The sequence below is a fragment of the Podarcis tiliguerta genome, assembly GCF_965153285.1.
Source record: "Podarcis tiliguerta genome assembly, chromosome: 3".
NCBI classification, from domain to species: domain Eukaryota; kingdom Metazoa; phylum Chordata; class Lepidosauria; order Squamata; family Lacertidae; genus Podarcis; species Podarcis tiliguerta.
The window spans coordinates 30,544,398-30,562,811 of record NC_139536.1 but is presented as its reverse complement, the minus strand read 5'-3'; the positions used below and the strand labels follow the sequence as shown (position 1 = coordinate 30,562,811).

General features: G+C 41.1%; 1 protein-coding gene across 2 annotated transcripts in view; it reads right to left on the bottom strand.

Moving 5' to 3' along the window:
- The window catches only part of DNAH14 (dynein axonemal heavy chain 14), a 126,794-nt gene that overhangs the window by 88,088 nt on the left and 20,292 nt on the right, over positions 1-18,414 (bottom strand). For both annotated transcript variants that reach the window (XM_083434374.1, XM_083434375.1), the window contains exons 15-27: positions 17,503-17,551; positions 16,791-16,888; positions 16,073-16,236; positions 13,318-13,665; positions 10,766-11,107; positions 9,906-10,299; positions 8,399-8,589; positions 7,261-7,506; positions 4,477-4,598; positions 2,841-3,012; positions 1,871-1,975; positions 1,655-1,773; positions 463-537 (exon numbers count right to left, since the gene is read on the bottom strand). In XM_083434374.1, the coding sequence (XP_083290500.1) occupies positions 463-537; positions 1,655-1,773; positions 1,871-1,975; positions 2,841-3,012; positions 4,477-4,598; positions 7,261-7,506; positions 8,399-8,589; positions 9,906-10,299; positions 10,766-11,107; positions 13,318-13,665; positions 16,073-16,236; positions 16,791-16,888; positions 17,503-17,551 (2,425 nt within the window). The remainder of the gene's footprint in view (positions 1-462; positions 538-1,654; positions 1,774-1,870; positions 1,976-2,840; positions 3,013-4,476; positions 4,599-7,260; positions 7,507-8,398; positions 8,590-9,905; positions 10,300-10,765; positions 11,108-13,317; positions 13,666-16,072; positions 16,237-16,790; positions 16,889-17,502; positions 17,552-18,414) is intronic.

Sequence of the window (18,414 nt, the reverse complement as noted above, 5' to 3'; positions counted from 1 at the left end):
AAAGGAAGCAAAAGCTAAGAATCAGTCTCTCTGTTCCCCGAGCCTGAGATGAAACACTTGATCAGTAAGAAGTAATCAATATGGTTAGGAACTGGAATCTGTACCACGCTTCACTCCAAAATAGACAAACATCAATCTGCCACCATAAGAACTAACAATTTTGCTTTCACTCATGGATAGAATTACACATGTGACCTTTTGGGTTTACCACGTAATAGCCTCCTTCATTTACTACAAAGGGAATGTGTTTAGAAGGGCTAGGGAATACTGCTGCTCTGCCAACACCCTACTGGCAGCATATTGAAAAGAATTGTGTTATAACTAAGCAGGCCATGACTGCAGCAACTTTCAAACCTAATTAAAAACTTAAATGTACAATAAGAAAAAGGATGAAGTTACTTGCTTTTTATTGTAATAAATAATTTTACAAATTTATGTAACTTCTCTAACACAGATACTTACTTTCTTACCATATCATACATGGTATTTTCAACATTTCCTAGCCACAGTTCAGCAGGACCTCTAATACGAACATTCCTATGAGACAGTATTTGAAATTTCAGCACTTAATAAAAACACATTGTTAATGTCTTTTTTTCAACTCTTTTCCCACTCTGCCCTTAAGGGTTTTGATTTTTTTAAACTCAACCTTTTGTTTAAAAGGGAGCCAGTAGCAGTCAGGATAGAGCCTCCTTCCTTCCAAACACCTGCATCATTGGTGCTTACAGTGCAGGCTGGTGCATTAGATTTATTAGGACACAGCCCTGCAAAGGAGACGTGCAAGCAAAAATATAAAACCCCAAAATCTCGGTAACTACCCCCCCCCCTGCACCTCTGCCCCCTTGCATTCTTCTATTTGAACCAAGAGAGACACATTTCTGTCCATCTTCTGTTTACTGGCCAATCAGCACTCTGCACCAGCTAGACATTTATAACAGATCACTCAGATAATCTAACTAGTCATATACTTAGGAATAAAAAGGTAAAGGTAAAGGTACCCCTGCCCGTACGGGCCAGTCTTGACAGACTCTAGGGTTGTGCGCCCATCTCACTCAAGAGGCCGGGGGCCAGCGCTGTCCGGAGACACTTCCGGGTCACGTGGCCAGCGTGACATCACTGCTCTGGCGAGCCAGAGCCACACACGGAAACGCCGTTTACCTTCCCGCTAGTAAGCGGTCCCTATTTATCTACTTGCCCCCGGGGGTGCTTTCGAACTGCTAGGTTGGCAGGCGCTGGGACCGAACAACGGGAGTGCACCCCGCCGCGGGGATTCGAACCGCCGACCTGACGATCGGCAAGTCCTAGGCGCTGAGGCTTTTTACCCACAGCGCCACCCGCGTCCCTTATATTTAGACAAGCTCAAAAAAGCCTACTACAACAAATTGCCTGAAAATGGATGAGTGGTATCCAACTAACTTGTCTTGTAAGTGCAAGGATTTCCAATTATGCAGTGGATCATTTTCTCCTCTCTTTGCCCTATGTGCCCTCCCAATATCTGTGCCAGCAGGTTGGGGGAACACTCAGAACAGATTTAGGAGGCACACGGCAGGGAGCTCTGGTGTGTAAGTGGAAATCTTTGCAGGGATGGAACAAGTTATATGGATTATAGAATTATGGCTGATACCTTAAAATTAAAAATAACTGTATACCGTACTTTGGTACTAGAAGAATTTCCCCTTCAGCAGATCCGATCATTAAAACCACTGGAGGTCTCTGTTCTTGTGGGCGTATATATAACTTCCTTATATTTGCAAAACATTTCACAAGATGAGGCTGCAGCAAATATGTTAAGCAAAATAAAATAAATACTAAGCCTATAACTATGTGTAAAAACATTAAAAAGTATGATGTATGTGATATTAAATATTACCTGCACAACATCATGATTTTTGCTGTCAGCTAATATTTCGATAAGTTCAGCATTGCTGAGAAAATAAAATCTTGGAAAAACCATACGTTTAACTTCAAGATAGTCCTGTCCCCAAAATTAAAAATGAGAAAAAAATTGACTAAAAATTATAAAGTGAAAATGAAACTATAAAACAGCATCCTACACTTTTCATCGTCTAGGAGTGTGTTCCTCATTTATGTCAGTTTCCTCAATCCCTCCCTCTAATTTGTTCTTTGCCATATGTTCTTTTGGATTTTGTTGAAACAGATGTGAAAAGAATGTCAATATCATACAGTACATGGTGCCAGTCTGAGGCTGTGGGACTGAATGAAGAACTAGCCTTAGTCTACCCCATTAAGAAATCAGAGGTTTATTCATGCAACTATATGCATGCTCTGGCAATTTTGTGAGGTTCATTGAGGGCCTACTCACACAACTGAGACTATGGCAGCTGCCGGCAAAGCATTATCTGCCAATCTTGATTTCACAATTCAGCATATACGTGTCACTGGCTTGTGAGTGGAGGGTTCAATCCTAAGAGCCCTAGGGTGATGCTTCCCCACAGGAACATGAAGCATCGCCCAGCAGGATGGCATTCTTGTTCAATCCTGCTGGCTACAGTGTGCTACTTTGCAACCGCTTCCCTTTGTCTTTAACTACACAGTTCATCTCCCCTATCTGTTCCTGAAGGGAAATAAATCTAACTTCCTCACAGCAGAAGTCCTGGAACTCTTTACTTCAACAAACATCTCACCCCTTTCGTTTCTGAGAGGGGAGGAATCAGATGCAGTTAATCTCTTCACTGACAACATTTGAAGGACTGTCCTTCAAACTCCTGATCTTAGTGCAAACATTCTGGTGGCCCAAATAACAACAGCCCATACCTCACTTCAAATAGGTCTTTTGGGGGGTTGCTTCCACTGCAATTAAAAAACTTAGTATTGTTTACCTCAAGAGCCTTCTGTATTTTCTCTAAGTGTGCATTGTTGGCTTGCAGAGTTTCAAAAACTCCTGCTGTTGTAGTTGCCCTAAGAGCATTTGGATTATCTTCTGTACGTTTCATGAGATCTTTCCATTTGGTATCAACTTGAGAGAAAAGATTTGATTCTTCTGGAAGCTGTCTGTTTTTTAAAAACAAATATTCTTAAAGCATAAAATGTAGAACAATGAATTTGTCTTCATGGAACAGTTACACTATTCCTATAGTCTGTATTTAAAGCACACATTTACAGTAACACTGAATTAACAGTGTGTCCCACAGGACAAAGGAGGACTCTTGGAGCAAGGACTGGATGGGGCAAAGACAAGTACCTGGGCAGAGAAGCAAGAGGCCAGGGAACTGAGAAAAAAGGGAAGCCAAGATGACGCAACAAGGTAGATGAATAAAGGAAGATGGGAGCATTGGGGGAGAACTGCAGAATAAAAGGTGGGTGGTTTGGGGGCTTTTTAGGAATTAATAAACACTAGGAAAGGTACTCTCACATTAAACATACAGAGACAAACAAAACTCACAAAGATAAGGAAACCATAGTCCACAGACAGACAAGAAGTAGAAACCAACTATAAGTTAAGCTGTCTAGATGCACCTCATACGAAGGCAGGAAATGAACTGAGTAAGGATGGAAAGTACATACACATTCAACTCTCAACATTTTCTAACTTGGACACTAGGTGGTGATATAACCCATGTGATAGCCTTCCGCCCATAGTAAATCATGGTTTGTTTGGGAGTGAGCCTGAGTTCAAAGCTAATAATAAGCCAAATCATGTCTTAACTCGGGTAGCACAGCAGCAGCAGCAAGATCTGGGGAGAACCCAAGCAGCAACCATTTTTGCTCTCAGTACCTACACCAGTGGTGGGGTACCTCTGACACGTGGAACTAATTGGGCCCAACACAGATCCAATTTCGGCCCTAATCAGGTCCACCTATCACATACTTGAAGTTATATATGATGTCAGGTGTGGAGTAAAGAAACAATCAAATGCTTAAAGTATGCTCCCAATTGTTCATTGTTCCTCAGCAAGTGGGGCTTGGTGACAATAAGCTCCTTTGAAGCTGCTCATTTGCAGGTATGGTTTGGATTCAAACCACACCTGCAAATGGACATTTTCCCTTTATGGGCAGCTTTACAAGTCTGCAGAGGAAAAATGGCTATTTGTTGGCACAATTTGAAGCCCAACTGAATCTGCAAATGGACAAAGCAGTTTGGTGGTTCCAAAGGAGTTTGCTGTCTGTGTAAGCATTAACAGCAAGCCCCTTTGAAGTTGTCACCTGATGTCATAAGGCAATTGACAGGTGGACAGGTGGGCATTTCTGATCTAGTCCTCAGGTTGAAAAAGATTCCCCATCTCTGACTGCTGCATGCTTGCTCATTCATCTTCAGCCATAGTTCTGTTTAATATTACAGGTGTATTACGCCCCACTGTAGTTCCTACCAAACCAAAAGAGTACCAAATACATTTCAGAACATGATTTAGATTTTTTTTTTTTTTATGATGAACAAATTCATGTTTTATTTTAGCTTAGATATGAAATCTTTATTATTCAGTATTGGTGAGACAGTACTACTGGACCAAACCTTACCTTTTTATTTCTGGAGCACAAAAGATTGGCTCAAGATAAATCCAATTCCTTTGACAATTCAACCATTCCTCCAGAGTACAAGAAAATAGGTTTAGTTTACGATCCCAAGCATCCACAAGACTCTACCATAAAAACAGAATAATCATAAACTGAAGCAATATCATATAACCCGCTTTTATAAACATGGCTTAGCAAATCAAACTCACAATCAGACTCACAACATCACAAGTTGGTAACCTCATATCTTGATTACTGCAATGCCCTCTCTAAGACTACTCTTATGCATGGTGTGGAAGCTGCAATACAGGCGAGTCCCCGTTTATGCAGGGGTTGAATTGTGATGCGCTGAACCCATTGGCGGAAAGCTCATATGCCTGCTGTGCCCTACCTCACCCCCTTCCGGGACCAAAACCAAAGTGTGCGTCAGCGACCACACACGTACCAAATGCATGCAAACTGGGAGTTCCATGTACTGCCGAATGCAGCAGCAAGGTTGCCAAGTGGTGTGGCTAGCCATGGACATGTAACATCTTGTAAAAAGAACTTCACTAGCTTCCAATTAGTTAATGGGTCAGGTTTAATGTTTTCATATTAATGTCTTCTTCTTTGGTGATCACTGGTAGCCGAGTAAGATTGTCTTCTATAAACACGGTTTTAACAATGAGTCTGTGACTGTGGAGGCCAATTCTGGACCCTCACATCCTTCCACATTGGGGACATTGGTTCCCAGGCGGGAGTTGATCACAGAGTGGATTTGCCCAGTGTGCCTTCCTCTTAGCACGTTTCTCCCTTGAGTTCTGAGTTTGAGTGTCTTCAAAGTCCATAACACCTTTGGTAAAGGCTGTTCTCCAAGGGGAGCGCTCACAGGCCAGTGTTTCCCAGTTGTCGGTGTTTATACTACATTTTTTTAAGATTTGCCTTTAGACAAGTCTTTAAACCTCTTTTGTTGACCACCAGCATTATTGTTGTTGTTTAGTCGTTCAGTCGTGTCCAACTCTTCGTGACCCCATGGACCAGAGCACGCCAGGCACTCCTGTCTTCCACTGCCACCCGCAGTTTGGTCAGATTCATGTTTGTAGCTTCGAGAACACTGTCTAACCATCTCGTCCTCTGTCGTCCCCTTCTCCTTGTGCCCTCCATCTTTCCCAACATCAGGGTCTTTTCCAGGGAGTCTTCTCTTCTCATGAGGTGGCCAAAGTATTGGAGCCTCAGCTTCACGATCTGTCCTTCCATCACGATCTGTCCTTCCACCAGCATTAAAACTCCACCAGCATTATGCTTTCCATTTTTAAGTTCAGAATAGAGTAGTTGCTTTGGAAGATGATAATCAGGCATCCACACAACATGACCAGTCCAACGAAGTTGATGTTGAAGAATCATTGGTTCAACACTGGTGATCTTTGCTTCATCCAGTACACTGATATTAGTTCATCTGTCTTCCCAAGTGATGTGTAAGATTTTTCAGAGACACCGTTGATGGAATCTTTCGAGAAGTTGGAGATTGCGTTTGTAAGTGGTCCATGTTTCACAAGCATACCGTAAGGTTGGTAGTACAATAGCTTTGTAAACAAGCATTTTGGTTTCCCTGCAAATGTCCCGGTCCTCAAACACTTTGCACATCAATCAGGTGAAAGCCGCACTCACAGAGCTCAGGCAATGCTGGATTTCACCATCAATGTTGACCCTTGTGGAAAGATAACTGCCTAGGTAGGAGAAGTCTTTGTCTTTGTCTAGCTCCTGACCTTACCGCCTTGGGTGACCCTGCTGGGAGTACAAGATTCCCGACAGCTTCACTCACAAGGGTCATAGGAACATGCAGGCCCACTCACCACGACAAGGTGATGATCCAGCAAGTGAGATATTAATGTACAAGTCCCTAAACACAGTGCTGTTTTTCTAGAAAAAGAGGTGCCAGAACTCAACATGAATGCCTCCCTCTTTCTCTTAGAATGGCAATGGCACCCACCTGAGAGGTTCCGGAATACACTAGAAAGGTGCCAGAACTGAGTTCTGGGGAGTTCCCCCTGGAAAAAAGCTCTGCCTAAACAGCTGAGGACCAGGTTACCTGAAACCATGCCTTCTTCCATATAGACCTGAGTGCACATTGCTATCGTCTTCAGAGACCCTCCTAGTTGTGCCACAAGCTGCAGGTCTGTCAACAATGAGGAAGACAGCCTTTTATGCGGTGGCACATAAAATCTAGAAAAGCCTTCCACCCAGAAATAAAAAGTTTCTTTTATTTCTGGATTTTGCTGGTTCATGATGCCTACCTTTGTGGTTTTAAATTGATCTGACTACAGATTGCCTTCTGATTTTAATATTATTGTATATTTTGTATTTGTTTTGTATTTTTTACTCTTGTACACCTCTGGAAGATGCTTGCATGACAAGAAGTATAATTTTTTAAAATTAATTAATTAAGAATCATAATTATTTAAAGCATTGGTCTTCAACTGGTAGACTGCAACTCACAAGCGAGTAACAATTATATGTAAAGCGGGCCACACATGCAGTGTCATGACCATTTTTTGGAGACAGAATGCAAAAGAAATGTATATGATAGAGGAGGAGAAAAATATAGATGAACAAATTTTATATCGATAAAAAACCATACATAATTTAAAAATGTGAAATGGGTCTAGTGTTAGAGCCATTTGGGAAGTTCAAAGATTACTGTTTTAAATAATCATTTTGGGAGATGTTGGATTTCCAGAATAGAAAGTAACTATGTATGACTGAAAAACTGAATACAAACTCTATTCAAACATCTCAAGTAAGATTTACCTTAATTGGTCCAATGAAACAAGAACCTTTAATTGTTGAAATTGTCACTTGAGAATCTTCTAACAAAGCAATTGTATCTTCAGCAGATGAAATAATGAAAGTAGCTGACGTTTCAGTGTGATACTGAGATAAATGAAATTCAGTTTTGGACCAAATGTCAATTATCCTTTTCAGCATCGCTTCAAGAGTTGCTTCATTGGACGCTGTTACAGATACCTCATTTATTTCTTTTCTATACTGAAACATCTAAAAGTTTAAAAATTAGAAACATTTTTGTCTGCTGGTAGACAGAAAGAGATAAATATTGTTAAATGAATAACTAATATATATTCAGAAAATGTATTCACAAAGTAAGTAATTTTCAAGATTCCCTGTTTGACTTGAAGCTAATGCAGTATCCGTGTTATTGCCACCTCCATGTAAACTTTATTCGTATACCCCTATGGTACATTATACACAGTTCACAGAAGGAGAACAGGAATTCCTGGTAATGGTAGTTTGATTCCTGTGGCTTCACAGTTATGTCCCCTGCCATGCTACTATCATTCGAATGATGGAATCACACTTGCTACGTGCACAAAGTAAAAAGAGAAATTATTTAAAATGTACAACCAACACAAAATTCTGACTTTTGCACAGAAAAGTCTGGCACCTGGCCATAGGTTGAAAATCCAGCATGGCCTCATCTTGTATCTAATTATGACAATGGCTACTTCTGAAATCAACCAAGTTGTGGCCTTTTAAATTTCAGACAATTGTGGTGTCCATTTATTCATATCCCCTTGTTAGCCAGGCTCCTTGGGGGGCGGGGACTCTGTGGCTGGGCATGCAATGACCATGTAAAGAGGCTTAATTAGAAGCCTCGGGAACATGCAAGTTCTCAAAGCTTTTTGGCTCCATTTCATATATCCAGCGACCTGAACCATATATCTAAGAAGAGACCAACAGAACTGATCCCAACAAATACAAGCAAGACAAATATGCTAGTTCTCTAGCCACTTTAAAATGAAATAGATAAACCTATTAACTGTAAAACTTGAAAAAATGCCCAAGAGACTACAAAACCTAGAAGATGGGGGGGGGGGGATATTCTACAGCATAATAAATGGTACTTCTATATTATAAATCATGCAATTACATTGAATTCCAGAATCTTATCCAGGGTCAGTCTTTTATCCCCATTAATTGTCTGCTTAACAATATTCTGTATTGTTTCCCAATGCCGCGGCTGAAGACAGGGATTCCGTAAAGCTATAATGATAGGCAAGAATTCCTTGAACTCATACAATGATTTCTTCATAGCTGGTAAAATGGTATTTTCTGGCAAGCCTTCAAAATATGAAAATATTATGGACACATCAAAACACTTTTCATAAAGAAGTTTATTTCAAAAAATATTCCTTTCTTTTGCGAGCTTTTTCTGGTCTTTTTTCATGGGTGCCTTCATATTAAAGCTATTCTAATTTCCCAAATAAAATTCTGAATTATTTTCTATTTACAAGGAATGTGGCATCCAGCAGTGCTGAGTTTAGGGGGCAGAGGGGGCTTCAGCTCCCCCAATATTTTCCAGCAGGGGGCAGCACCCCCCAATATTGAAGGGGCTGCTGTCCCCCACCGCCCAAGGCACCCTCCACGCACCCTAGCCTCAGCCCCAACTTCCATCCAGCAGCCCAGGAGCAAGGAGGCAGCTGGGACGAACACAGGAGATTTCTGCTCTACTCGTCCCATTTGCAGCCTGGCGACCCGGGAGCCCAGGAACCAGGTGGCAGCTGGGATGAGTGCAGGCAATCTTTGCTTCACTTGTTCTAGCTGCAGCCCAGGAGCCAGGTGGGGTCTCAGACAAGCAAGCACAGAAATGGCACACACTGGGTGGTGTCACATGGCACATCATGTGACCATGCACTCTCAATGTGGGGGGCAAGTGGGCGCCCCTGGTGGCATCCATATTCTGAATTGCCTTAGGAGAGTGAGAAAAATTCTCAGGGATGACTCACACCCCGGCCATCACCTCTTTAATCTCCTACCCTCGGGCAGGAGATATAGAAGTATAATCAGCCGTACCAACAGGCTAAAAAATAGCTTCTCTCTGAGGGCTGTTAGGCTGTTGAACGGAAAATAACATAGCGCAATTGACTTGCGATGTGGTGTGTTGTTTGATAAGCATACAGAGTGCAACGAGACTGAGTGTTGGGGGGGGGGAGGCTCGTTTAATTTCATTGTACACAGGTTGTACAATTACAATAAAGGTATTATTATTATCATCATTATTACTAATATTTGATATAGTCACGACAATCAAGAAGTACATATAGTTAGGTTTATCTCTCTCACAAATAATCATTCCTTTAAAAAGCAGTCTGAAGTTTGGCACAATGAACTGACCAAGGGAGACATTTGAGCAAGCACAATATGATTTGTTCTCTTTGTTCAGAAGACTGCTATGTCATCATTATCTATCTCTTGTGTTAAAATAATCTAACACAGTGAAAACACTGGGCAATTTAGCCTTTTGTTGATAAACCTCCATAGCCGAACTAAAGCCAAAGTTGTTATTATTCATTTCAAAACCAAGTTTTTAATATCTAAAGAAACCATTTTTATTTCAATTAATTCATAACTACTGCAATTATATATATTTTTCTTACCTTTTTCCAGAATCTGTACAATCTGCATGAATCTGTTAACATCTCTTTGAATTAAATCCACATCAAGGTTCCAAAAAATCATATGTTTCCACTTAAAGAAAAGCCTAGTCCATTCCTGCCTTGAATCCCACAACAATTTACGCAATACTAGATCACTTTCAATTTCAGAGAGCTCAACAGTTGCCCTCTGACAGTCTCCAGACTGAGCTCCATGTGACATCTTTTCCAAGGAAGCAGATTTCATCTCACTAACTGAAGTGTCAAAAACAGTCTGGTAATTTGCATAGTTCAGTATTTTCTCACTAATATCAGCTGCTTCTTCTATTAGGCTTTCAATAATCTCATTAGCCATCTTAGGCAAGGTTTCACTGAGGAGAAGGACAGGGTTTCGTACCTAAAACACAAAATAAATGATAAAGCAATCCCAAGAATGCTGTGGAGAGGGGGCAGCCAGGAATTTTCATACATCTTGGATAAAAATCTTAGCCAAATTGGGGGTCCACCTTGATCTTGAGTTGGGTTCTAATGAGCTGCTGAAGCTTGTTTCTAAGTCTGGTTAGGGAGAACTTTGAAAATTCTGAGGTATAATTAAAGCAGCTATCCATCACACAGCTTCCATATTACCATTTGCTAGAGGCAGGTCCACTTCCAAAGATTCTTTTCCATCACATCTCTGTTTAACTTAATATATTTTTACATCAGGCACAATCTAATTTAATTAGTTTCTCATTTTACCAACACCTACCTCCGAAAACAAAAATGCAGTCAAAGCTAACAGGGAAATTAAGTGCTCCTACGCTTTGGTCTCATTCCTCTGCAACTATAAACAAGGTAAAAATTATATTTCACTAGTAACTTACTTTGTTTTTGTATTCCCTCAGTTCAGCCTGAAGATTGTCAATATATTCTGCCAATCCTTCATTGAACTTTATAACATAATCATCCTTCATTTTTTCACAAATAAGGATAGTTGACTGAAGATTCTGGAGTGTTCGCACAACAGTCTGATAGAGAGCAAGTTGCTGAAGTGGAAGAAAGATGTCATAGTCTTTTGCAATGAAGTAGAGCTCAGAAAGACTGTTATACTGAATCTTTATATTTGGTAGTTCTTCAGAAATTTGTTGTAGATATAGCAAATGTTCAATGAATCCATCCACTGTCAGTAGTTCTTTGCTCAGCTTTGCAACTGCTGTCCTGATGACCTAAATGCAATGACATATTAATAAAACATTTGAATATATTGTTAGACTGCTGGGAAGAAAAAGGAGGAAGTGGGCAAAACCATCTTGGCTGCTGACTGGAGAAGCTGCAAGCCAGAGACTGGGAAGCATGGCTGGCTACTCGGCACTCAAGATGGCTGAAGGTATGAGAGAAACAAGGAGAGACACTCTGGAGATGTAATGGTGTGGACTCTCTTCCTCTCCATGTAGATCCAGGTGTATATAGGTGTAAAATAAGGCCTATATCTTAAAATGCTACAGCTTTCTCCATGCCCTGAATTCACAACAGGAAAATGACCCTGGGTGAGTGTCTGTACCCCCTTGAATATTGCTACCACTTGACAGAGATTGGCGTGGCATGTAACAATATATATACCCCCCCCCCCACCAATATAAAAAAAAATCTCCAGAACAGTGGTTCTCACTATGGGGCAGGACCCAGAGGTTTGTGAGTAGGGGGTGAGTGTTTCAAGAAAGGAAAGGGATTTGCCACAAGCAAATCCAAAGACACTTTCCTGGTAGCAGACAGTATATTTATCTATTGAAGCATTTATATAACCATTATATCATGAAAAATCAAGGCAATGTACACTGCTAGAACATAAACAACATTAAATAAATTAAATTAAAATGTTAAAATACAACTAATCATTAAGGTGTTCTGTCTCAAATGGTTCTGGAAGCCAATAGGCTGCAGAATATTCATTCATTCATTCATTCATTCATATGAGTGTTTAAGTATAGATCTATCTAAGAAGTCGACAGTCTCAATTGGGGGATAAAGGACAGGGAATTGAGCTCTCAAAAGTAATGGATCTGACTATGAAGTGAGAGCTGGAGCATAAAGAAGGCTGATCGCCGAAGAATTGACGCTTTTGAATTATGGTGCTGGAGGAGACTCTTGAGAGTCCCATGGACTGCAAGAAGATCAAACGCATCCATTCTTAAGGAAATCAGCCCTGAGTGCTCACTGGAAGGACAGATCGTGAAGCTGAGGCTCCAATACTTTGGCCACCTCATGAGAAGAGAAGACTTACTGGAAAAGACCCTGATGTTGGGAAAGATGGAGGGCACAAGGAGAAGGGGAAGACAGAGGACGAGATGGTTAGACAGTGTTCTCGAAGCTACAAACATGAATCTGACCAAACTGCGGGTGGCAGTGGAAGACAGAAGTGCCTGGCGTGCTCTGGTCCATGGGGTCACGAAGAGTCGGACACGACTGAACGACTAAACAACAACAACATGACATAACTGTCTTCTCAGCATACTGAGCAGTAGTACTTTGTGCACTAGCTCTATATTGTTACTAGACTTCTGACTAGCTGTTGAATACTTTCCTTTTTATGCTCACCTTTCCACTTTAGCCTGCTGCAACAAGTTGCTGAATCTCACGAACCTGCTAGGTAATACTGAGTTCAGTAAGTTTATTGTGCTAGCTGAAGGCCATGACAAAAGCACAGAAACAAGCAATTTCAAATACTAAATATAAATCAAGGCATCTACTAAAACAAACAGAATCCTCAATTTCTGGTGAGACTACCACCAGGGAGCCTCCACTACTACACAAAGTGTACTTCAGCTTTAGGCCTCTGAATTCCCCTTACAGTTCATGGCTATTTTGTCCAATTCCATCTTCCTAATATTCCCTGCTGCCAGTGCAGAAAGGGGTACTTTCTGAGTCACTAATGCATTGGAGTCATTCAGTAACCACTAAACCCGCTCTATCGGGGAAAGACTGCTTCCTTGAACATACAAGGGTTTTAGAAAGTGATTCCTTGGGTTAGCGTATAAGGGGCAATAACAAATAACGAATAGTATCTTCTAACTAGGTAATATTAGAGTAGCTTCATCTCCAATCCAGTCTCCCCCAACACCTGCACTAGCAAAGAGACTGAAGCCAGGTAGCTCCCCCAAGGTGAGAAGGTAGTGGTTCCCCGTGAGATTTGCTTACATCTGTGATGGTACTGGGGCAGAAGGAGGCTGTACAGAAGACATTCTGGCTGAGCATCTCTTCTATACACACACACACACACACACACTTATATCCTACCTTTCCAAATATTTCTCTGTCTTTTCTATGACTGGCATAGCTGTTTTGCAAAATTTTGTTTTGCACTGGTGGCAGTGGAATTTTTTTTTCATATAAGGCATTTATCCTAAAAGTTTATTAAATGAAAAACTGAAATACTTACTTCTACAAGATGTACATTCTTTGCATCCATTACTTCATAAAAGCAGCTAATAATTATACTAATGAGAGCTTCAAAAAATGGGAGGCAATCCTTTTGAAAGTTGAAACTCTGGACCTTAAACATACAGATGTTCTTTTCAGTAACCATACATACAATCTCCTTTATATCAACAGTATAGTTTTCCAGAATGTTTCTGAACTCTGCTGTAGACATTTCTCTATTTAGTGAAAATATAGCGTCAGTTGTATTTTTTGCTTTATCAACCATATTGCAATAATTTAAAAAGTTTCTGCTGTAAGATTCTACTCGGCCCAGTGAACAACTCTGAAGAGACAGAAGGTTCAAAATCTGCAGAGTAAAACAGGAAATAAATGACAAACTTAGAAGTCAAAGGCACATTATTCTAAGCCAAAAGGTTTTAGTGATGCAGAAACGATACTGTAATGATCAAGAAAACCCAGGTAGCTAATTCAAATGTAATGCTATTCTGAGATTCCTTAAAACAAGCTAAACTCTGGTAAAGTCCTCCTCCTTGCTGTTTGAGGAAAAGAGAGAGTATGTGAGCCCAATGCCTTCCTTGGGCTCACTGAAGCTCATACTCAGTGCTAAATCATTTAAACACAGCCAGTTAGCAATACATTACTGAAACAGCATGGTTGCAAGTCTGCATTTAACTGTATTTTAGCTAGTGCACACATAATCCAATAAAATGGATCATCTATTGCTACTGGAACATTTTGGAAACCAGGTCCTCTGAGTGACGAGTAGAAAATCAACCCCCATTTGAATTTTTGTGCATATTTATTTGCATTACTAGTTGCAAATTGGCTTTATATTCACCAAATACCAATATATTTGTCAGCTGTCAGAATAAGACATATGTGGGCTGGATTTGTGGCAATATCATATTAATTCTTCTAATGCCATATCATGTCTATAATTGAAGCAGGAAAATGGAGCTAGCAATACAATGTAGTTTCTGGGCACTGGGGGTATTCTGCCAGGTGTATTTGTTATTAGATTAACATAAGAAGAAAGCAATGCCCCAAACAGGCTAAACAGATCTGACCTCCAGGAGTTACATAATGTTGAAAGCAACTGAGTATGAGTTTGTAGGAGAAGGGTAAGAATAGGACGCATTTGCCCTTCTTGAGCTCCTAACTACCTGCAGTATCCAGGAGGCAGGATTAAGGCTGCAGGAATATGCACTATGAGATTAAAACAGCGCCCTCTGCATGCTACATAAATCAGTTTCAAGAAGAACAACTAAAGGAATTACACATTTTCCCTTTTGTCATTGTCTCCAGCAACCTCACCTCACTATTTAAGAAAGCATGCTGGTGTTTGGACATTAGTCCTTTAGCAAAACTGGAGAAAATTTCTCCACGTCAAAACCTACTCTTTTCATTTTTCTTATAACAAAAGCTTGTTACTCTAAAAACATCTGTGATCAATAAAGTTGTGGACATTTCAATCCCAAGATGTTCTCATGTCATTCTTGCTGTTTACACAGCAAGAATGGCCTCTGGCTTACTGCGCCCGCAACCAGTTTGCCTGGTACAAAATGACTGGTCTCCCCATCAACCAGAGGGTGCCCTCTGTGTGGCCGCGCACAGCACCCCCGATCCTCCTGGCAGAACGCTCCTGGTTCACCTCCCCATGTCACAGCCCTTGAGGTTCCAGCCAAACTTCAGTTCAGAATGAATCAATTGTGATGGGCAGAGGAGCCAGGAGAATGGACCAAGAAGGGGTAGTCTTTACTCCGGTCTACTCTTTGCATATGTAAGGGGGCGGACCCTACAGTTTTAGGCCTTGGGCAGAATCCTTTAGCCCATGGGTAGGCAAACTAAGGCCGGATCCGGCCCAATCACCTTCTAAATCTGGCCTGCGGACGATACAGGAATCAGCATGTTTTTTACATGAGTAGAATGTGTGCTTTTATTTAAAATGCATCTCTAGGTTATTTGTGGGGCATAGGAATTAGTTCATTCCTCCCACCCCCAAAAATATAGCCCGCCCCCCCAGAAGGTCTAAGGGACAGTGGACAGGCCCCCTGCTGAAAAAGTTTGCTGACCCCTGTTATCTTCCCTAAATGGGGGCGGGGCGTGAAGTGGTGACACATGCCCCCCTGCAGCGGCGATCCCAGGGTTCCCCATTAAAGGGGCTGTGTTGAAGGGAGTCACTGGCCATACGCTGAAAGGTTGTCAGTGCACTCCCGTGTTGCAGCGAAATGGGGGCAGGCTCTCTGCTTAAACACACGTCTTCCAGAACCAGCCCACTCCCCAGACAGGTCTGTTAACCCTGATGTGCCTCAGATCCCCGGCTGGGGACTGGGAAGGATAAAAACGCCCAATGCCTAAGGCAAGGTCTTCCTACATCTGAAAGTTTAAATAAAGTTGTGGCCAATTTTAACCCCACAACACATTGTCATGCATCATTCATTTCACCCAGGTGGCTCCTGGGGTCGGGGGGGGGGGTGTCTCCACCTGACCACACAAAGAGCTTTTAAGCGCTCCACTTTACCAGGCTCTAGGAAGGCTTCACACCGGCTCTGGGAGGATCCTATGCAACCTTCCCAGAGCCCGGTAAGCAAAGCTGAGAGCTTAAATGCTCTCTGCCTTCCATGGCAGCAAGTCCTGCTTGGCACACCATCTTCAGAAAAGCAGGGATGGTCACACAGGGGTAGTTCCAGGTTTGTTCTGATTATATGTGATTTTGTCTTTACACACTATCCTTACACACTATCCACACATACTTTGCTTCGATAATCTGGATCTGTTCCTAGAATGAGATCACAGTTTGGCCATGTTGATAAATGCTGTCCTGGTTCAGGATCCATAGAAGGTTGCATTATTTTATGTAAAGATTGAGTTGTGAAGATCAACAGCTGGGCATCTTGAGAAAATGGCAGAACTTGATCTAATAAGAGATAATACAATAGTATTTATAAACTCAGAAACTAGCCCTGGACATGGAGTATGAATTCTTAATAAATATAAATCAGCAACCCCACCCCCCACAGATTAATCTATATTTGAAACTTGGGCTAACGACAGAAACACTTTGCAACAGTAACAGAAATATCAATTCAGATTATTTCAATAAACTCTCATGAAACAGGGAGAGAGAGATATAACTATTTTAAATAAAAAATAAAATTTTAATTTCACCAAGTTTGAAGACATCCTTTTGCAGCTTCTTGCAATTGCTTTTTGTCTTTACCATCCTCAACAATGTGGTGTCATCAGGAAACTGGACCTCACTACTCACTCTTATCTCCAGTAACTTATGAACAAGCTAAAAAAAGCACTGGTCCCAATAGAGATATTTGGGGGAACCCCACTTCCTACATTCCTTTTGTGAGAACAGGCAATTTATTCCTTTTCTCTGCTTCATCAGCAGAGAAACTATATGTTAATTAAATAGTAAAAATTACACCTAGCACTGCACATTGTTTGAGTGAGATTACTTACCAATAATGTTTTCTAGTGCATCCACAATTCCTTGGAACTGCATTGAAAACTCTCTTCTATTAGGAGCTAAATAAAAATCTGTAGCGAATGCTGGAGAGCTAGATGAGAAAACAATGCATTTCCTCTTTATTGGCAAAAGGTCTTCAGAAAATGCTAAATATAAAACAGCAAAGAGCTTAAAATCTAAAGTGTAGGGCTATGGGGGGGGTGTTTGTGCAAGAGAAAGACTCACCTAATATTAGTATTGGATTCTAATACAAATAACATTAAGGAAGTTCACAGAAAAAAAATCTCTCTGTTTTCTCCTCTTCTTTCCTCACAGCATTCCCCGTACCCCATCCCATATTGTTCAAGAAGAGCCCTTCTCTGATATTCCGAAAGGGTTTTATGGAGTTCTGATCAGGTGGGTTAATAGTATTCAGAAAAATAAGTAAGCAAAGAATACCTGAAAATAGGAAAACCTAACTGAAATAAGAGATCAGGGAGAGCCAGGACAAAAACAATGTAAGAGAAAAAATTGAGGGGACTATGCCTGCCTCCCAGAGTTCTTTGCTCTCCCGCGTCCATCATGTGATGAGAGACATTACCCCAACCCATTCAGGTCATCAGCAACCATCTCAAATTGTAAAACCACTAAAATAAATATGTATCCCTTCTGCAGAGTCAGCACAGTATATGATCTGTAAAACAAGGCTCCTATGATTAGACATACCTTTTATATTTCAGTGGTTCCACATTAGATTTAGAAGAATGTGTTCTACCTAATCCAGAAAGAAAAGCAAACACTTTTAAAAAAATTAAGCCATTGAAATTATCAATCTTTGAATGTCATCACTTTCCTAAAAGGAAACGTTTTCTACTGAATTCTTAAAACAATAATTTCAAAACATGTTATTTGGATCCATTTAAATTGGAGTTTAATAACAGCTTTGCAATGAAAACCGGCTTGGTCCATCCTGTATGATGACCTTTGTTAGGAGAGATGGGGGAGTGTGCCCCCAGGTGACCTACTCATTGAGCATTGATCTTGATTTGTTTGCAGGGAAATTAGATGGTGTTAGCTATCTAATGAACATTTATTTGGTTTTCAGGGAAGTGAGACGTGTCAAAACAAGCATTGTCTGACAATTTCCAGTACATTTCCCCATCACCTTTCTTATCGCAAAAAGTCTGGTCAACCATAATTTGCCAGTATGAAACAGAATCCCACCCAAATAGCAATAGCCCTCTTGGTTCTTTTGAACGCTTTTGTATATTTCTGGGCATAGGAGTCAACTCCTAGGAGCCGAGGTCCCTTTGGCCCCATCCTAATAATATATTTGAGGGGACCAGACCTCCCCAAAGTGATAGGCATTGCCATTCCAATAGTGTGTGCGTGCCACATCATGTGATTGATTATGCAGTGTGGGACTTACCTCTGCCTGCCCCCCAATATTTAATTCAACTTGGCATCCTTGTTTCTGGGATAGCTGTCCAAGTTGGGGGTGAGCAGTTCCACTTTGTGGTAGTTCCAGTACTACTAAATAATAATTTATAATAATACTTGGATGGCTATTTCCAGCAGAAGGTGCTAGGGGGATGTTTGGCCCCATGGAGCCTTCAATGTGGGGTGCCACTGAGGTTA